We start from the raw sequence: 22,439 nt of genomic DNA on the forward strand, positions 1-22,439 counted from the left end.
AGCCAGTTCCTGAAAGGTGGTTCCCATAATTCACAAGTTTAAACAAACAACAAAAACATAAATGAAGCAGTCATCAATATGGCAGGAAATCAGGAAAATGGTGCAGAATGAAGCAACAACTAAAAGGACAAAGCATAGCTCTAGGTCCAGAAACATGGATGAAAAACAGGTTTAGTGGCTATCCTTCACAAAATAATAGACTATAGAATCATAAAATATCCTGAGTTGGAGGGGACCCACACAAGAATCATTGAGTCCCGGGACCCACAAGGATCATCGACTTCAACTCCCGTTGAGAGTATTAGTTTCAGGCATGTCCCCAAACACAGAGATAAATAGAAAAACTATCTCAAGAAAGCAAGCATCCAAAAAGACTTCATCTAGATCTGCTAAGAATAATACAGTTTAAAACCAGATTATCAATATTTTTACATGTTTTCTTACCCACCCAGTCCAAAAGCTGAGCCACTAAACTTGTAATTTTTCCACTTCTGTTTTCTTTTAACCATTTCCTTCCACTGATAACCCATAATCACTAAGTAACAAAATCTACTAAATCATTATTATCATGTTATTAGGCTTAGAGCTGTGATCTGAATCATACATAGAAAAAGAAAATGAAGATTTAACACAAGCTTAGTAGCAACCAGCAAAACCAATATGCTGCAATATTTCTGCACAAGAAAACTGCTAACATCAGTACCAGTAAAAAGAAGATTTTAGCAGAGGAGAAAAATTATTTAAAAAAAAAAAAGAGAGAGAGAGAGAGAGAGAGACCAATCAAACAGTACTCTGTGACTTTTAAAGTCATCTACCTGATCCAAAGCCCTTTTTTTTTTTCCCCCCCACAGGCATGCTGTTATGGCAATAGTTATTCTCTCAATCATACTTTCTTCCCTCTTTCCTTTCCATAGCACCAATAACTAAACAAACCACAAAATATTGGCCTTAATGTACATGTAAAAGTGAAGATACATTTATTATTCAGGAATACAGAGGGAAGCAGGAAAATCTATCAATCTGCCAAGAGAAAACTAGGCCAGCCAATGAGAAAGCTGACTTTAAGCTTTTGTTCATTTTTCATTAATAAGTAGGGACAGAGCTCCCTTTTTCTTTCTAGAAGACCAATGCATTTCCCCATGGATTGCACTAAATGCAATGCCTTTGCTTAAAAAAATAAACAAAAATAAAATAATTTTTTAAAAGTTTTATCATTGCTCTCTTTTCACAAAGTTAAAAAACTCTATTTACATACAAGAAAGAATAAAATTAATAGCATAAATTTTATTTTTTGAAATTCCATCACTTCCTCGCCTTTCAGCTTACTAACAGTGATTAATGATAATAAGAGAAAGGTAAAAGGACAACTAGAAAAACACCGAGACGAGCTCTTCTCTTAAAGACAGAACGCAGCCCATTTTCCTGAGTTTGATTACCACATCAGCTCTGGCTGAAACAAATTCCAAAGAAAGAGTTTTGAACTCTTGAAACTCAGACATAAACAAAAGGAGGCTATTCCTTATCAACACACAGTTAGGCTGCAGTACCTCTCGCCACGGGATACTACAAATGCAGAGCTGGAAAGGGTTTTGGGGCGGGCTGGACAGGGCTGTAGAAGAACAATCCATTTTGGGAAATTAAATACACAGGAACTACAACTCCGAGATGGGCTGGAGACTGGAAGATCCTTGTGAGAAATATCACACTGCTACTCTACCATAGACTCCTGATTCTAAATGCTATTGGAGACAGGCTGTTGCGCTACATGGCCGTATGGTCTCATCCAGGACAGCCACTTGCTTATTTTTATCAAAGATCCAGACTGTAAACTAAAAGCTTGGAATCATAAACATTTTTCATGTTCACATATGATGTTTTTATAGATTCCAAAATGGAAAATTCAGGCAAAACAGCAGAGCAGCAAGTAAGAAAAGATGGGAAGTCCTACTACTCCAGTTCTTCAGCCTACAAGAAGCTTTATTAGCTATGCCAATTTCAAAAACAAAACACCAACCAGCTGAAAAAGCTTACACACTGCCTATTCATATGGAAACACTGACTCAACATATAATTCAATACCACCATTTTGACAGCCAGTTTTACAAAAGAAAAAACAAACAAACACAACTTGACTTTAGTGCTATTTAATAAGTGATTACTTGAGGGATTTTATTTAAAATAACTGTTCTACCTCAGCTAAAGTAATGCTGTGGAAAGCTAGCATTAAAAAATTATTTGCTCTAATCTATTCCAAACTTGGGCTTGGCATCTAATCCCTCTTCATTAACAAATACCTTGGTGACAAAGTAACTGTAATAAAGATATTGAAATAGTGACCTAAGTTCTTCAAAGGTGCCTACAGAGGAAAAAAATAGACCAAAAAAAAATCTTAAACACCATTTAATTACAGGGAGACTCAATCAGCCAGTTTTCTTAGTCTTGTTACTGATACATGAAAAATATGGAAAAAATATGGAGGACAGTTTCATTTGAAGTCATTTTGTCCAATTACCAATATTGTTGTTTTTTTTTTAATAAAATAAAACTGAAAAAAAAAATCAAGATGTCCTAGCCAGCAATTTAATCTTTAAATGTGTAAAATTGTTATGAAGATCACCTTATGGACTAATTCACTAATAGGCTATTTATTAATTATAAGAACAAATTAATTAATAAGAATTGTTTTAGGAAGAATAGTTCCTTAGAAACAGATTTATAATCAATAAACGTGAAGCAGTAACTTGATTTGCTCTAAAGTCAGAAGATTGATATTTATTACATTAATTTAGCTTTTACAGATTTTTTTGGTTTGTGAATTTACATTGTTGACTCTTAACATTTTTAAATAAAATGCAAAAGCAAGTAATGCTGCAGAAAGTGAAAAGAATTTTGAATTGTACAATAAATGACTATTATGTGTGGTTTTTTTCCCCACAATTTAAATGTGAGAAATTCCAATATTCATCCTTTTCTCTTTTTCTGCAAATCTCATTTTTTCTTTTTCTGATTAAACTAAAGACATTAGCTCTAGAATATCTGCTATAGCTTCATGAGGATTGGCAAGTATAAATGTGGCATGTAAGTCTTTATTTTACACAAGCAGCAATTGGCATTCATTTGATACATACCTTAAATCATACTAATAAATAAAATAAATACCAAACATCTATGACTGAGGTCACACCACTTCCTGATATTTATATCTCAAATCATAGAATTATTAAGGTTGGAAAAGACCTCCAAAATCATCTGGTCCAACTGTCCCCCTACCACCAATATCACCCACTAAACCATGTCCCTAAGTACCACATCCAAACTTTCCTTAAATACTGCCAGGAACTATGACTCCAACACTTCCCTGGGCAACCTGTTTCAATGCCTAACTACTTTTTCTGAGAAGAAATGTCTCCTAATTTCCAACCTGAAATGTTGTACTCCTCCACTCTTCCTCAGATATACCAAAACAGGTCCTCAAATCCTAAAAACTTAATGCGACCCTATTAATATCTGTAACTAAAGAAATCAAAAGAAAGCAAAGTAAATCATGACCACATGAATAAATAAATAAATAAATAAATAAATAAATAAATAAATAAATAAATAACCCTTACATGTGGCTTACCAGCTGCACTGGATGGACTAAAGTTCTTACCCAAAGTCAAACCCACCATTAAACCAATAAATAAATAAATAAATGGAACTTCCCTCTGGAAGACTCCTGTATGATATAACCAATGGAAAGCACACATTAACTTTCCAAGAGCTTATTGTTACCAAATACAGAGGGAAAAACTGCAGAAATTATTCTTACATGCACCAGTAGTTTAACAGGTACCTGAATATGTGGTGTTGTAACGCCCACGGATTGACTCTATTTTCTAAGCACCATGTAATCCAATTTCTGTTAGCAATCACTGTATCATACTTTGAAGAGTTACTCAAAGCATGATATGACAAAACTCTACCCCTTTCCATCTACATATAATTACCTTGCTATAGATGAGGTAATACATCTCATCAGGGTCTCTTGTAATAAATAAATCTAATGATGAGAGGTTGGTACATACAATTCACAAAATGTGTGCATAACATGAAAATAAGTCTTATAATGATGACAATCATTGCTGATAGAATAGCATGTACTGTTTTATTGCAATGGAAAGCATGTTTCTTTTGTATGACTTACTTAACAGAGCAATGCTAGTCAGAAACCAGGACCAGCAATGTAACTTGCAGGAAAGACCACGTTACTGAGCAGTGAAAGCTCATGCATTTTGACCATGTTACCTTTCCCACATCCCATCTGTAGCGTGGATGAGAAATCACGGCTTTTGCAAAATTAGTATAGATTTGTCAGCTGCTACAGCTATTGTTGAGAACAGTTCGTTAACTTGATCTAATTTAAGATGGAGCTATATGATAAACTTAGCATGTGAATAATACTAGCCATATCACAGGAGAAAGGAGTGCTGTCCCTTAAGCTTAGATTTGCCTACATATTGAAAATTTTAGTTTTTTGGCTCAAGAACTGCAACAAGACTAATAGCACATGTCAAAATTTCATCTTTATCACTGTAATTACTTGTGTTATACACATTTCACAGTTTTGGAAGGATGGTTGCAATATTGTTTGAATGTTGTCACAAAGGGTAGAGAAAACTAGAAATTACATTTTTCCTCTTCCCTCCTGAACACTACACAATCCTGGGGATGTGAAACAAACCTGGCCATCATGACTTTTCCTTCCTACCATCAGCAACACAGCCAGAGATCAATGTAAAATCACTGCTTGACACAAGAACATTCAGACTTCTCTATGCTGCTCGCTGCAGTTCTGATTATAAACTCTGTAAGGAGGCAGAACCAAACATTTTTCTTGTTTGAAAGTTGTGTAATAGTATCAACTCCATCTGCCTGGCACCAATTCCAGGCACTGCTGAACTCCAGGACTTAAGTCAGATCCCTCTGAGGACCCATATCCTCACTCATTTCAGTTTCACTCAGCAAGTTCAGAAGAAAATAGAATGAGTCAAGGGCCAAAGGTGATGAGGGAAGATGTAATGGAGGGGTTTGGAAGAAACGGGAAAGTCATGAAAGACTAGAGAAGTGTCTGAGACTGTGAGCTGGAAGCAGCAGCACACACCAGTGAAAGTGCAGAAGCTGGCAGAGAAATGGATACACATGGGAAAGTAAGAATGAAGCATGTCAGAGGACCAAGACCAGAGCTGACCAAGAGGGAGGCAGTTAGTTTTTTTATTATCATTTAATTTTTGAGATGCATTTGTAGCAAGAGAAAGTTTGTGATACATGGGAGGCTTGAACAAAAATAAAATACAGGTGAGAAAGAAAATGGGGAGAAATATCAATGTAAGAGCAGTAATAATGAAAGTAAGGTGCAGAATTACAAGGCTCTGAAACTAGTAGCAGATGGCTCCATGCACAGAGGATGATCCATGGAAGACAAAGCGAATTAATCATTTTCCTTAGCATGCAATACTACCCTGATAGGACACATGTTAACATGGAAATATATTGTTACTTAGGAGTGCTGGTAAATTTGATTCCTCAAAATTGGTAATGACTGTTTTCTTTTTTTTTCCTTCTTTTTAAAATAATAATAATAATAATAAAGTTAGTACGTTTCCTGTTGTGCCAGGTTTTTAGCACATTCCTTTAGAGGAAGCTTTCCTAACATTTCAATATACATCCTCTTAAATATCTATTAAGGTCACTGTATTGAGAAAGTTCTGAACAAACAGATTATGCTTTTCTTCCACCCCTCCACTCTCACAGAAATTGATACCATGCATAATTTGAAATGCAGATATCCAAGTAACAGTTGCCAGGGAACTAATAATATATTGCAAAGTAAAGTGTTCAATTCTTTTCTTAAATCAATGCTTTTCTCCAAATTTTCCAGGCCTGATTTGATTACTACTACTTTTAACTTTATTTTCCATTCTATGATTTAGTTCTTTCTTTTCTCGAGTTACAGTACACTTAAACCTTTACCGTCCCAGTTTATACTTTTATCTATAAAACATGCACTAATGCACTCTCTGGGATAATCTATGCCATAACATAAAAAGAAGGACTTTATGAGGAGACATCACCTTGATTGTTATTAGAAGGAAGAATTCAAATTCTTCAATAAACTAGGAGAATCAAAACTGTCCATAATTTGGAATTTGGAGGCCTTGACTGATCAGGTTACTCAAAACCATAATGATACCTTAATAACACAGAAAATCGTTTAAACTTCATTTTGTGTTATACAAAGCCTACAGTATACACACTGAAAATGCGTGCCAGTGCCTTTATACCTTCATGAGTTTTGATGAATAGCCATTTCAAAAGACAGCCACTTACAAAAGGACCTAAACCTTAAAATGCAAGTTTAGAAGAATTTGCTTACTTATGCATAGCTATCAGCAAATTTGAATTCTATATGATCTAGGAATAAATCTCAGGTTTTTGCACAGATTTATAGGTCTATGAATGTAATAGCCATAAACCACTGTGTATTTACTTTATTGGCAGAACAGTTTATACATTTGACATAGTGCTGTTCAGATAAGATTATATCCAACTAAGAACAGAAAAACTGTCAACAAGGCTGTAAGACTATAATAAAAAATGCAAAAGCAGAGTTTTCATAATGAGTAAATGTACCTTCAGAGTACTCTCAAATCAGTCCCAGACATGAAAACGCAGTTGGAAACAATTTTAAGAGAGGGGTGAAGAATGGCATGTTGCCACAAAAATAAACCAAGCCTGAACTTTTTCTGTATTACACAATTTCCAAAGTAAATGGAAAATTATATATATTATTTTAAATATAATATTTTTTGCCAATTGAGATTTGGGAAGTCTAGAATCAGACAACGAATTTGTGATTGATCAGCATTAATCACAGCTGATTAGAGAAACACACACCCAAACTTTTCCTCCTTTTGTACACATTTGACGCTGTGATGGTTTTCTACATACTGTCAGGAAGATGGAAAAGGAGGAAGCTTAGAAATCAGTGGGCAGTTTTTCCTCAAAATCACAAAAGCACATATAGAGATTTCTGAAAACACGCACAGATGTTATTAAAGTAGTGAAATTCAAGCTGGCAGAAACTTCTCACTCTCGTGTACATGAAGGAAGTATGTAAGCTTCACGTGTCTGTGTATATATACATGCATGTATACATAGACACAGGCACACATTTCCTACTGGATATTACAGCCAAATCTCTATCTCAGTGAAGACACTCTGCTCTTTAACTTCCAGATGATGTCAGCTCTGTATTATAAAAACAGGACAAAAGACAGTAGCGAGGAAAGTAGGGGTGGATTACGTGGAGTATGGCTGAATACAACAGCTGCAAAATTTGTTACGACAGAAGGCCCCAAGTAAGGCACTATGTTACTCTGGCTACTTCTGCCCAGAAAGCTGCTGGATCTGTATCGAAGGCAAAGGAAAAAATTGGCTTCTAGAGTCACAGGTGTTAACCGGACCCTTTTGTTATACAGCACAAAACAGTCAAAAAAATTTGTGATTTTAAACCTCTGAAAGATGCTGAAAAAGGAGAATGTATATAAATATGAAACACTGTAAGTTTCATTTTAATAACATTTTTCAGACCCTTTCCTTCTGGCTATGAACTGGTGTAAGAGCTTTTTCCCCTTCTTCACCTCTTTCCCTACCACATCCCTCCCGCATCTTTGCTTCACCTCACCTCACCTCTTATGATGCTGCCAGGGTATTTGGAAGTGGACAAGGAAAGAAAAATGTATTTTGAGAAAATATTTCAATATGTCTTCCTTAAAATAAAAATAATAACAAAAATTTCTACATTCTCAAATTTAAAGAACAGTCCATTTTAAGGGCTGACCGTACCTTGGTCTCAAAGGGCAGCAGCTTGCACAGCTTTGTATAGTGGGAAAGTCCACATACATACATCACCTTCTCCCTGGCCACTGCAACAAATGATAATACCTATGGTTCAGAAGCAAATTTCTGTTGCACATATATCTTCTAATCATTAAAACTAAATAGTTTTTTCATGACTATCAGGATTACCTAAAAGAAAAAAAAAAAAAAAAGAAAGAAAAAAAAAGAGAGAGAGAGAGAGAGAGGGAAAGAAAAAAGAAAGGCAGTGACATATACTAAAGCTCTTCCTGCTTATGGCAAACAAGCTCAGTAGGTAACCAACTGACAAATTATATGATATCATAAAACCCCAACTTCATTTAGGACTTCTTAATAGGTATCAGATATACATATATGATAAAATTCATTTCCATGTGTATTACTATCTTCCTGTTTATCTCATTGGTTTACTTTTATCTCTGGAATTAAACTAAGTGTAAGATACTGCAAATTTCCCAGTATGCAGGAATGACTTGGTTTCTACTGAATTAAGGAAACATTTCATACGGTGAAACAACTTTACCTGTTTCCAAAAATTCTCACCTCACTCTCTTCCACAAACTGCTTTCATGCTTTCATCAGAGAAAGTTACCTTGAGAACTTAAAAACACCAGGATACATGGCTTTTTTTTTTATTTATGACATTTGCAGATTAATAAATAGGGAAAGAAACTTTAGCATGATTAATATAACTTTAAAAAGTTAACGTAATAACTGTTAAACTAGTTTTTATGGTATTTTGGAGATTATTTGTAAAGTTCTATTAAAAGAACCTTTTCATGCTCCTCTCATGTTAAAATTTTCATTAATGCCAATGGATCAGTTTCATCAACAGAAAAATCATAATTTGGAAGTGGTCAGAGTACAGCATGGTATTGACACATGGACAAGAGAATTCAGGTGTAGCCACCCTCTCATCAGAAATAACATGAAGAAAAATATTTTCAGTTATGGTGTTTTCTGGCCACTCTAGCCAAATACCTTGAAATATCAAGGGAATTCAGACTTCTGTCTAAAAACTTTTCTGTACTGTTTTTCTCTTCTCTTTGTTTTGCCTTCCCCAACCATTTCTCTTAGCTCTTCCAAGTCTTCTGTGTCAATTTGCTTTATGACAGGGATGTGTTTCACAAACTGCTTTTTTTTTTTTTTAAGAGCTTTTGGAGAAAGCATGTATAAATATGTATACATACATCAATAATGGAGCAGGAAACCTGGTTTTTATTCTTTTTTTTTTTCCTGTCACTTTGAGTGAACACAGGAAGCTAACTAAGGTGAAAATGTCTGTGAAAATCTTTACAATGGGAAATAGCCTACAGTCTTTAAGAACCCGATTACTTAGAAATCAGGAACACTACGTGAAACCTCATACTAATAAAGAAAAAAAAAAAAAGGAAGAAAGTGAGATTTAAGATGTGGAGATAAAGCTACTGAATAATATTTTTTTGTTCATCCTTCCCTCAATTCTTGCTCTGTTTGTTTTGGCTAGCTCATTGCCTAAACATTTTGGGACATCAAAAAAAAAAAAAAGGCATATTTTTTACAGTGAAATGCGTATAAAATATAAATATAAAAATATAAAATTATATGCTTATAAATCATATTGATATATGCTAAACTGAAGTAATATAGAAGTGTAAAAGGCAAGACTGGACATGAAAAATATACAGTAATATAATAAGTTAGAATAAATGCCAGTAGATATGACATAAATGAATGTGACATAAAAGTAATTTGGGGGCAGAGGAAAGCAGGGAGAATGCTGCTTTCAGAAGACTGGGTAATATTTGTGAAGGGCTTTCAAGATGAAAACCTCTATGTACATTTTATGGCTATGGATTTTCACTGGAGTCATGTAGCCTCAGTCTGAAATTGATAATCTGAGGACTTGGAGACAACTTCTGATTCACAATCAAAATAAGTGCATAGATATAAAAGTGGGAAGATTCATATATGATGAGTTGCTATGACCATACACTGCCTTAAGTGTTCTTTGTTTCTACAATGACGTTTAAAACAACTTACCCAGATGCATGTGTAGGCAAAATTTGTAAAAATAACACCCTTCAGTATATGTTAACCTTCCTTTTGAATTAAGCGGGAGGACAAAAAAATAATGCTGCTATTATAATCAGACAACATTTATACCTCCAAACTATATTCTGTCCAGAGATGTAATGAACTGTGAATTTCTAAGAACTGGAATGATAAACGTCTTGACACCACTTAAGAGGGGGAAAAAAAAGTACAGATAGTAATCAACCTACAGACATACTGTCCAGTTTATGTGGAATAATTCAGAACAAAACCTAACTACTAATTCCTGAAATTTCAAATTGTAGGACTTCTGCTTTGTAAAAAGTGGCTACTACATTTTTACTGTCTTATTCTGCATAACCCAAATTTCAGTAAGCCAGTCAAAAGTTTAACAACTAAAATTTCCATTAGTGCAGAAGAGAAAAAACTTGCAAGTTATTCTTTTCTCTGGTGTTACACTTTAACAATCCAATCACACAATTTTAATAATAATAATAATAATAATTTGTAAAGTATTGATTCAATATAAGAATTCCCATGTATTCAGCCATAAAGTTTAGACTGAGAAAGCTGTATTATCATGAAGGGGTGTGATTCTTCCTTGTCACGTCTACATGTCCATGCTTACTGAGAGTGATGTGGGGAGTGCTGCTCGCATAATTTCATGATTCAATAGCAGTATTCTCCATGAGAAAAAAAAAAAAACAAAACAACCTCTCTTCCTCCTCCCCCACTCTGATACACAAGGCACAGAAATTTATGTTGCAAATCAATAAAGGCTAGAATCACTTTTAACAAAATACACGCAAATACTTTGTGGAGCTACAGTTGTTTTTTCTTTTGATCCAGATCAAGCACTTGAATCCCATCTCCAAAGAAGTAAAATACTAAATAAACACAGTAAAACAGTAACTCCAAAGCAAGGTTCTTCGTGTTGTTGTGTTGTGTTTTTTTTTTTCTTTTAATATAAAATAAAGGGGAGGGAATAGTTCATATATCAGCTTATATTTTGATTTTATTTCTAGTGTCATGCATAGTATTGGGAGCATTAGGACAGTACTCAATGGCTGCAGTGTTCATCTGATTTCAAAGAAACTATGTATACTCTCCCACGACATACACTGGAAATAATTGGTCCAAACCTGTCAAGAATAAGCATTTCTTCAGTGACTTCACACTAGCTTATGGTAAGTCAAACCATTGCCTACCAAATTGCAGAAGTACTTTCAGTAGCAATACTTTTAGTGCATACATGCCATAGAGCCTGAATCGTCAACCTCAGCCAAGGTCCACGGTCAGTTAATTGGAAAAAAAAAAATCATTAAACTAACAAATCATAACTTCTTAAAATTTGCTGGTAAGCAACATTACCTAGCAAGTAAACGAAAAGTTACAGACCTACAACTTCATCTCTTAATGGCTTAAGAGATGCAGAGGTACCTACCCCCTCTGTCATCTTTGCAGAGCAATTAGGTTGGGCTTCAATCTTTTCTTCCTAAAGGAAATAGCACTTGAGAAGTGGCATCCCTACACAAGAAATATGATGATTTAATCTGCCAAAAAAATCCCCAAAACTGTTCATTACATTGTTTCATTTAATTGTGACTGCATCTGAACATGCGTTCCTTTATTCACCTCTATATTTCTTGTTTTTTAAAGCAATCCAAAAGGTTATGCTCCGTATGTTAAAACTCTCTTTCTCTCTGTGGGCCCATAAAACTGAATGAAAACAGGCAGTGTCTACTGCAATATTCACTTTTGTCTAATTCTTCACGCAGCTACAAAAACAAATGTACGAGCACTAGTGTTTGAGCTTTTTATCATTATTTTCTGCAGCTGGCCAAATCTCACAAGTGTAATTTAATTCATCAAAAACAGTTTCTCCTGGAAAATCTTTGACATATTCAATCAACTTGTCATCTGTATGTTCCAACTACTGAAAGTTATTACATCCCTAACTCAGATTTTAACTTTTTTCCTTTTTACCTTCAAGGCTTAGCAATAAATTTACTTTATGGGAAGAAAGAAAAGAAAAAAAAACAGTGAAGACAGTAAGAGAAAATGGATCAGTTTAGGTGATACATGGTACTGTATTTGTCCGAGTCAAATACAAAAAAAAAAAAAATGGTATGTATGTTTTATACCACCTAAGTACAGCTAATCAGCTATCAGGTCAGTGGCTTTTTGTAAGTTTAAAATAAACATAGTATCTTTCTAATGTGTATGAACAAGTGTCACTTGAAACTTGCATATTCAGGTATCAGGTTTGGTTTTGGTGCCCTAAAGCACAGATATAAGTGGGCAAATCCTCCTTCCTAACACTCAAAACATACCACCTCTCTCATTCACCTTTTCTCACTTCTTCACTTCTGTTTCCAGATCAATTTCTTTTCAATATAGTGAATACATACTTCTGTTGATCTTACGGTCAGCAGGATTCGTCTACTGGTACTTACCTAGTCAAAGGAAAAGTTTCTTAAAAAAAAATCCGAATAAAACTCTGTAAAGCAATGTTTAAGAACAATAGCCTTTGAAGATATGCTGAGTTTAAGAGTTTCTACAGAACTTTAACAAATGGAAAAAAAATAGTTTGTGTCTGTCCAAGATGTTGACATCTTATACTCTTTTGGGAGGCAAAAACTATATAGCCAGTTATATGAACTACAAAAGTACCAGTGAATTTACCACCTAGGTTAAAAGTTATACTGATGTAGTAAAATCATTCTAAAACAGTCTATTAAAATTTAGCAGGAAGTGTAGTTATTATATCTTGTATATTAACGAGCAAGACTTTCCCAGATGAATAATCAGCATACAGCTAATCAGCATCAAGTCACTCAACTGTTAGAGCTGAAATTGAACTGAAGCATACGCAGCACATCTGTACATTTACAAGCATGAGCTCCCCAGATGTTATAAATTACTATCTTTACCAGTTGTCTTCTAAAAGTATTGACTTAAAGAAAATGCAGTGAACAGTAGAGATGTTCACAGCAGGAACTGTCAACAGAACTAAATTCAACAGTAAAAGATCTGTTGGATATGTGCATGATCTAAAGGGTAAATGTCACAGAGCTATTACTGCTTGGGTCCATTATAGGGACATTACTTTCACCTATAATTGGTGATACAAGTTCTACTAGTTGACTAACAATACATAGCATTTATTCAAGTTTAGCTATGTGCAACAGGCAACAAAACATCTTAACCTATTTCCAAGACACTTGGAGAAAAAAAAGAAAAAAAAAAAGGAAAGAGAGGTCAAACACCAAAGCGCTAGTCATTTTTAGCAGACAACTCTGAACAGAATTGGAGATTCAGTCGTTTCAAATGGTTGGACGCAAACTTGTATTAAAAAAGGAGACGTCAAATTCCAAACTTTATTTAGAGGAGAGAAGGGGAATACTAGTTAGTGACACACAACTCCAGCAGGCAGTTTACCATTATCGCTATCATTCATTCATTGCCCGGACAGCTTGCGCCCATCCCGTAGCCGGCAGAAAGGTGCACCAGCGAGCTCCATCGGTTCTGCTAGCACTGAAATTTTCCAAACCACCACACAGAGCAGCATGCAATTTACATCAGGGTAAGCCCAGCTTCCCCAGCTCGACCAAAACGCCAGCAAGAGTTTCCAAACTGAGAAAAAAAAAAAAAAAAAGAAAAGAAAAAAAAAAAAAAAGAGCTCACATACTTTTTTTTAAAAGCCGGCCCAGGGTTACATTATAATCCGCTGGGAGCGGTTCTCCGGCTCCTGCGGCAGCGCTCGGGCACGGCCGCGCCGCGGGGTCCCCCCCGGTCCCCAGGGATGCGCGCCGGCCCCCCCAAAGCCCCGCACCCCTTCCTCCGGGGCGCTCCCGCGGGGGGTACCGGGCACCGTACTCACAGGGACACGGTGCGGTTGGGCAGCACGGCGGGCTGCAAAGTTTCCACCAAGTCGCCTCCGCTGCAGACCACTTTGATGCGGAGCGCCGGGCGGCCGGGCCCCTTGGCTCTCTCGGCGGCGCAGAGGCAGCGGTCCACGATGAGATCGGGGCAGTTCCTGCTGCCCCCGCAGAGCCCCCCCAGCGCGGCGGCCAGCAGGCAGAGGCAGAGGCGGCGGCAGAGCCCCCGCATGCTGAGCCAGCGAGCGAGCCGCCGGCTGCCGCGCCGCGCATGGCACGCTCCCCTCCGCGCCGCTCCGCGCTCCAGCCGCGCTCCCCTCCACGCCTCCTGCGCCCACCCCGCCCCGCCCCGCCGCGCCCCTCCGCTCCGAGGGACCCCCCCTTCCTCCTCCTCCGAGGAGCCGCCGCTCCTTTCCTGCCGCAGCCCGTGCAGCCGCGGCGCTGGGCGGACACCGCGGACCCCCCCCCCCCCGGCGGCCGGAGCCGCCCCCGCCCCCGCGCCCCGCTACCTGCGCCCCGCAGCGGGTGCCCGGCAAGAACCCCGAGGAAAGGGGCAGATGCTCCGGGTGCGGGCTACACCCAGGGCAGGCACCAGTTGGGAAGTCGGGAGGTGAAGAAATTACGGGGGGGTTGGGATGCCGGTGTTGGAAATACTCGGTTTTGCCTGCCCGGCCCTTTAGCATCGTGTGCGCAAAGCGGGGCTCGCACCTATGTTGGTGGGAAAGGAATGTCAGGCTGTGGACAAAGGTCAGCGTAGACCAAGAGGCAGCACAGGGCTCCAGCCACCTCTGTCGGGGTGGCTCCGCGAAGTTATCCCAGGTCAAACATCTCGGATAACACTGCGGGCACCACCTGCAGCAGCGGTGTGATCAGTGGTCAAGGGCTGCTCCGCCATCCAGGTCAACGAGCAGCTTGATTTTCAGCTTGGAGTTGTGGGTTTATAGTACTCCGTGGCTTTGGAGCTTCTCGATGGTATTTTACATAATACCAACAGTAATTCTTAGTGTGGATGTTTACTATCAACTGGTAGCTACCCTGTTTTTTGGTTGTTTGCTTCTGAAAGTGAACAAAAAACCCAATTTGTAGCAAGGACTTCCATTTTTAATGGGCTTTTACAGAAGGAGCGTGTTCCCTGCCTTGTCTTGCTCAAGAGGGACTCACGACGCACATTTTCATTGCAGGATCTAGGCCAAAGTTACTTATAGTCCACCATGGCTGTAAAGCTGTTTTAAGAAGTTAATAGTTTTTAAAATAATATTATATTATCGTCCCTAAGGGGAGATTTGTTTTGCCCATTTACAATGCCTCTTATTGCTGTGTTTTAATACCTAATTGGAGCCTTTAGGCACTAAGTTTATTAATAAGTGATAGAAGGATTAGTGCTCTTGTGAAATTCCAGGAACTTTCTCAGGAACAATCTTCTTTTCTGTACAGTTGTTGATTTAAAGAATCATTAATATTACAACCTCTGCTCTTTTATTTTTAAAAGCAAAGTTGTGTAAGACTTACTGACAGACTGCAAAATGGATGGTGTTACATTAGACCACTCAGCATTGTAACGGTTACATGCTGTTCTTCCTTATGATAAAGAAAACCTATATAGCATTTCAATTTGCAAATACTTTTCTCAACTTTGAAATATTCTCTCACCTGTTCTCTCCACTTGTGAAAGTACAAGTGGAGAATACCTATTTATGAAATACCTATTTATGAAATTCATAGCATGAATTTCATTTGGTGTTAACCTTATTGGGGAGTGGAATTTTGCAGTCAAACTCAGTCCTAAACACATGCTAGCAGAGTTTTAACATCTTTTCTAGATCACTGATCCTGAAAGTTCTTAAAGTATATTGTTTTATTAAAGAACAAGAAGAGTTACACTCACATGGAAGCCATCTATCAAATCATACAGCAAAAATGGAAAAGGAGCTATTATTCCCAATGTTAGAGATGAAAATTAAGGGAGAATTTCCTCTCCACTTCCCCATTCATCTCACATTTCTTTTTTTTCCTTGCTTTGCTACGAATAAAGAAACAGCCATCTACCCCTTCCTTCATTGTTGTCTTTGAATATGCAAAAGTAGCTTTTGTATGATTTACAAGCACAGATAATATTCCTGCCCTGAGACCTCACAGTTTAAACAGAGGTCTGGTTGAAAAAAGAGTCCTGGGTACCTAAAGAGCTCACTACTGCTTCAGCTGGCACCAGTCAGCACAGCAGAACTTTCAGTGTTGGTAGCAGTGAGCCAGTCTGCCAGACTTTGGAAGATGAAATTTCAGCTCTCTCATGATATGCAAACAACTGAATTTTCAATTTCTTGGAAAAGTAGTATAATCCTAAGTTCCCTTGTTAGCGGGGAAGAAAAAGGGCTGTGGCACTGCAGTTTTAAAAGCAGCCAACATTGCTCTGTTTGGGTTCCAAAACTGCAAGTTTTAGACAAATAGAATATGCCTACAACTTGGGTGTCTGTGGGGGCTCACAGAGTAGATAGCATACAAAAGGGCATGAGCTCTTGAGATGGATTTTGGTATGTGCAAAATCAGAATTCTGAGTTTATAATGTATATTAAAGTCAAAGACACTTGGAGAATTCAGATGTCTGTGCAGTTAAATAGGAACTGAGTGAGGATACTGTACATTGCAGTTGCCTTTCAATTTCTCTGAAATATTTTTAGATCTATCCCAAGATTATCACACATGGGTACAACCAGAATGTGGTATGTGCTGGTCTCCTTCTGCTCACACAACCAACCAAGAAAATTTGTGAAATGGTTAAGGAGTAGAAGAAGGCCAAGTCCTGCTCAGATAACTTCCTGGAAGACAAAAGCATGACTGGATATTTGCTTGGAGCATGACATTTTCTAATTTTAATACTTTTTTTAAAGTTAAATTCTTGCTTTTGTTGTTTGATTCAATAATGGAAGTGAAGGATAAATTTTCTTAGACCAGGGAAGAAAGAAATTTTTTTTTTTAATTTTTTTTTGTGCATCAAAAGTCTTGAGGAGTTTTAGTAGATGTGTTATTGTGTGCATATCCCACATCCTTGCAGCAGTACTAGAGAAAGGAATTTTATCCCATGGCTGAATGTGTAAATGTTGAAAGGAATGTAAATAAATTTAGGAAGATAATCCTAAAATGGTATTAGCCTGAATGAAGATAAATGATATAAAAAGGAATCAGAGGTTAGAGATACAGGAGATGCATTGAACTTCAGGTTTACATTACATTTAGATCATGTTCTCAAGCACAAGCAGCAGCAGCACCTGCTTAGCATCACAGGACATTACACAGCAATTAAGTAACAAGAATGTGTTATACAATAATAGGAAATATGGGGAAGCAGAATGTAAATAAGTCAATTTGAATTTTGTCAGGATTTCAAAATAGTATGTTAGTATTGGAAGAGAGCCATGGAAACTTTAATAGCTACAAACCATCAGGGCTTTTGTTTTTTCTTATCCAGAAGTTGGCACGCTATCAGCCCTTTAATTCCTTGAATATTGACCCTTTATTGACAGCAGTGAAACAAGGACTCACTCACCCCATTTCCTCCTGCGCCCACCATTAATCCAGGAACAACTATCTCATGCTACTCCACATCTGCATGCCACCATGTTATGTCTGTAAGCCTTTACAATGAAATTATTTAAAAAAAACAACGCTGGAAGAGATTTGGCCTAGAAAAAGGATAGGTAAAGTAACTGGGAGAAAAATGATCCAGAGCATGTTTCCACTGGGACACTTGGAATTCTGTGAAAAGATATTATTTGAAAGGTGATAGAGGGGAAAAAAGCCTACTGAATAAAAGCACACAGTACAGCATTCACATTGAAAGAACCCAATGATTTTTTTTGCTTCACACATGGTGAATTAAAATGTCAGTGTTAGAGGTGGGATCGTCTTTTTCCATGAGGTTCTCTCACAGGGCATTGACAGTCTCAAAACAAAGATAATAAAACAATACAAGCAAAGTTGTCCAGAATTGTTGCCAATCGTTAGAATTAATTGGATAAAACTGAGTGCAGAAACAGACTCTTGGTCCTGAACCTATTTAACAGATTGAGTAATCTTTTAAGGAAATGCGGAAACTGAGTCATTCAGAGCTGCAGTAATCAGAGCAGTGAATAATGTGCCATAGGGAACAATGCTCTATTAGAGAGAATTGACAGAACAGGATTTCCATCTCTGCTATTCTGCATTAGCACAATCAGAAACACCTCTCTATTAATTTTACGTGACGACATGATAGTATAAGAAACCCTCAAGTATAATTGCATTGTTTTCCCTCCACTCATATTTTGTATCATATTAGTTATAAATACAGTATCATATCTGGAAGCAAAATGTTTTCCAAAACTTCAGTCCTTGCAGGGTGGCAGCTTTCAGAAAAAAAACGTATTAAAATTTTCATTGAAATAAGTAGTCTAGAAACCTCCTGCAAAAAAAATAATAATGAATATATATGTTTTTTATGAAGTAGAGTAGAGCCCAATGAACAATTCTGTTAGAAAGTGAGAATGTATCTGTGTGGTTATGCACAAATAATGATGAACTACCAGTGGAGAGTGGAATAACTATCACACAACTATCAACAGTGAAATAAATAACTATTTGGAGGAAAATAAAACCTCCACCCTACAGCGTAAGCTGTTTCTCAAAGCTGAGACAAGATTTTTGCAAGGAGTACTCCAGAATTATTGCAAAACAATATATATATAAAAAGTAAAAATAGGAATCATATCTGCAATGGGAATTTATGTCAGTGTAAATTTCTAGTGATCACCCAATGCAACTCCAACCGTTACCAAGTCCCTCAGCCACCACAGAGAATAGACTGAAACTGTTCCAAAATGACACTAAAGGCACATGTTTTTGAGCATTCTACCCTCCATCTCTTAATGCCACTTTATTTGCACAATAGCAGAAGAATAACTCGTGCACAGTCAGCCAGAGGAGAGTAAGGATTTTAACTTTGTACCTTCAGAGGCTTTGCATGGGGTTAGGCTCCTGACACAGAGCAGCGCTGCCACAGGCCCACGCATCAGGTCCAGCAGAATACAAGGTTTTGGGAGAGCCATCCTCCTTCTCTCACACGCAGTTTTAAGATGCGCTGTCCGGGTGTATTTTTGGATGTCGATGTACACATGCCAGTGGTTTGCAGGGTTGTTCGTTCCTAAACACACAGGAGAATTCTGGCTGACTTACCAGCAGGCCTTGTATCAGAAGAAAAGGGAGAGAAAAATCGCAGGGGAAAAAAAAGTAATTAAAAAAAAAACAGGTAAGACTGAAAACTCAGTCTTTTCCAGGTAGACATCTATCTCAAGTTTTATTTTTCTGTCACACAGAAAAATAAAATTTCTCTGATTTCTCAGAGAAATTTCACAGATTTCTCTGTCATCTCCCTGCATACAGAAAGTCAAATGAGCCCTTTCTACACCTTCCAGAGTTGCAAAGATCTCCTAATACCTTCCCTTGTCCTCCTAGAGATAACCACTCAGGTGATCCCTTCATTACGGAAGAGACACAAAATGGTAAATGAACATTCTGAGGTCAGGAAGATAACAAAAATCATATACATAAATAACTAAAGAAATGCCTATCTGTGTAGTCTCATTAATGGACTTTAAATACACTTTATAGTATTTGATAATAGAGTTTGGGTTTAATGCACAGAGGCAGAGAATGCCAGAGTGATTTATATCAGAGGGAGCTCTGGACATCATCTGGGTCAAGTCCCCAGGCAAAAGAGCGCCAGCTTCAAAAGTACGTTTGGATGCTCAGGGCTTGTCCAGTGACACTGTGAATCGCTCCACAGAAGGGGATTTCACAGCCTCTGGGCCCCACTCCAGTATCTGGCTACCCATGCTACAAATATTTTCTTTTCTTTAGCTCTTAAAATAATTTCCCTTGCTGCAGATTTTATCAATTGCCTCTTTTCCTTTTGCTGTGCATGTCTGGAAAAAAAAGGTTTATATGCCATGCTCTCTTTAATTACCCATCAGACAATTGAAGACAGCAACAAGAGCCTCCTGCTCTCTCCCACTCCCTGTGGACATCATGTGCCACAGCCCCCAGCAATCTCACTGACCCTCAGATGAATTAAAGTGTGTTTTGTATGACTGTACCATCTTGTAACAATGTGTCAGGGGTGCAAAATAAAAGCAGTTATTACTCTTATTTCCCTTCCTAATCAACTTAATGGCAAGGCTATTCAGAACATTTCTGAGTTACTTGCCATCATGCATCCAGGGAAGTGAAATTATATTATTAGTATAACCTTTATTTATTTCACTGTGTGGTGTTTTATTTGCTTATAACGGAAAAGGGGCATGCATAGGAAAATAATAATTTATAAACTGAGATGCAATGGTTAAAATAAGAATTTCATTATGCAATAACTGCTTAAGATAGATAGTCAAATGTTCTGTTGCCTGTTACATTTTGTCCTTGTTACTCAGTTGTATGGTATCCTATCTGAATGCCAACAGTAGTTTTGAAGAGATTTTCCACTGTTTCTAACAACTTATTTGTTTCTAAATGGCCAAAAATTTGAAGATATAGGGAAAAATGACAGATTAAAAGAGAATTCTTTTATACATGAACAGTTTTAAGAAATAAGCTATACCATGTCCTGAAGCAATTTTGTAGAGTTTAAAGAGATTCATATTTTGTGGCCAAATTAGAAAGTCCATTGATAGAAGCCCTAACATGAAAAGCCAACAAATCCAATTACCACAAACAGCTGCAGAAGATTGTACTAATATCAATAATCCCTCAGTCTAACTAAAGTTTAACACTTCCATCTTTCTCTAAATTCCTTTTGTCAAAATAAATTTATGTCCCTCTTGCTTTACAAGCAGAAAGCCACATCTATTATTTTCTATCTGCATATTCCCGTTTTCATATTATTTCTCACTTCAAGCCACTTGAAATTGTGTCAGTCACTATGACATACCATCTTATTTGAGTCCCTTTGGAGAGCTTGCATTTTCCTCAAAACAGTTCTCTTCCTCAGTGCAAAGGTGGTTTTGAAACTTACCTTCTCTTATATCAGCTGGATGCCATCTTCCCACCATTTGAAATATCTTTTAGGTTTGTCAGTAATTCTCGAGTTTGCTTTTATACTTTGTTTATTCTTGGAGAACTGGAGTGTTGCCTTGCTCTCCTCCTGCAAAAACACCAGGAATAAACCATCACCTCCACAGTAGTTCACTCCTCTGTTTAAGAGATATTATGTTCTTTTATATCATTCATCTTGGTTCTTTTAGAAAGGAAAACCTTTGGCATTAAATCAAAGTACTGTGTAACTACAGTATTATGTACAGAAACAACAGCAAATGTCTGCAAGGGAAAAAAACACTTAAGTACCATTGCAGGCATGGAAAATAAAAAGCATATGTATTTACAAATCTAAATGGTTGTTAAGCGTAGCATAGATGAGTTGCAAAATATTACCACTTTTAAAGGATCCCGCCTATGTATGAATCTCATTATCACAAGATATCAGGACTAGATGCTGAGAATGTAGCTGTTGCATTGCAATTCTGAAAATCTAATATCCAAAAAGCCCACTGCGAAAACAATTTTAAACTGTTTAATCATCTGTGGATAAAAAAACACCATAAGTATACTATGGAATAGGAAAAATATTCAGGAAAATATAATAACTGGCAAAGATCACTGAAATTATTTTTTGTGAAAGTCTGTGTCATACAGATATTAACTACTATCAGACACTGAACCTATTACAAAAAAACCTGGTGAGGGCTGGTTTTTAAATGAAGACTTCTAACTCCTGAGAATAACTAAACTCTTTATTTTCTTGTAAAATGTACTGTTTCCCCACTCTGTTTCCTAATGTGCTCTCTTAATATGCAAGTGCATTGGGAATAATGAATCACACTCCAGAATGGTAGCAATTGGTATGCATACAGTGTTAACTGAGTCAGGAAACATTCTTTACCAGATGGATATGGATTTTTGTGAATGCATAATGGCCTTTAAGAAGCTTAATAGAAAAGTATGAAACCTTTTACAAACAGCATTCCAAAGCAAGATTGCCAAAAGCAAGTGCACATAAATAGCTTAGATAATTGGAGCTGTATCCCCGCACCCATCCATAGCAATGGAGAGAGGGGTTGCTGACCATGCTTTACATTAACTTTCTCTTCTAGGTTGCTGGTAGTCTTTAACTTGCCCTCCTCTCAAACATCAGAAGGTTAGTTACTGTCCTCTCTGCCAGAACTTTAGCACTGGTTAGTAGCTTTGTGCTTTCCACAGATGAGCAGGCTTCATAGATGCTGCACTTGTCACAGAAGCAGCTGCAGGCTGGTACAAAGATCTGAGCCCTGTCGTGCCATGCATGCCTTCTCCACACGCAGTGATCCCTGTCCCCAGACTGTTAAAGAGAAGAGGAGATGAAATCCATCAGGACAGTGGTAGTGCAATGGAAAGGACACAGGCACCTCAGTTTTACGTTCTTCACTGGGCCAAGGGACACAACTGCTTTCTGGCGCTACTGAAAACTGTAATGGAAGTTTTGATGAGTCTTGTGGAAAGAGCTGTCTACATAATACTATTTGTTATCTGTTTTCCTTATCTACA

General features: G+C 37.4%; 1 protein-coding gene across 6 annotated transcripts in view; it reads right to left on the reverse strand.

Moving 5' to 3' along the window:
* Nucleotides 1-14,188, reverse strand: part of LOC308196930 (adhesion G protein-coupled receptor A3-like) — a 279,343-nt gene extending 265,155 nt beyond the window's left edge. For 3 of the 6 annotated variants that reach the window (XM_080596687.1, XM_080596686.1, XM_080596685.1), the window contains exon 1: nucleotides 13,838-14,188. In XM_080596687.1, the coding sequence (XP_080452813.1) occupies nucleotides 13,838-14,067 (230 nt within the window). In that variant the 5' untranslated portion in view covers nucleotides 14,068-14,188. Of the gene's footprint in view, nucleotides 1-7,887; nucleotides 7,968-13,395; nucleotides 13,591-13,837 lie in introns of all 6 variants that reach the window. The other 3 variants (XM_080596690.1, XM_080596691.1, XM_080596692.1) reach the window with 3 other exon arrangements.
* Nucleotides 14,189-22,439: the final 8,251 nt, after the last annotated feature.

This window comes from Anser brachyrhynchus (genome assembly GCF_964034855.1).
Source record: "Anser brachyrhynchus genome assembly, chromosome: 6".
In the NCBI taxonomy this organism is placed as follows: Eukaryota; Metazoa; Chordata; class Aves; order Anseriformes; family Anatidae; genus Anser; species Anser brachyrhynchus.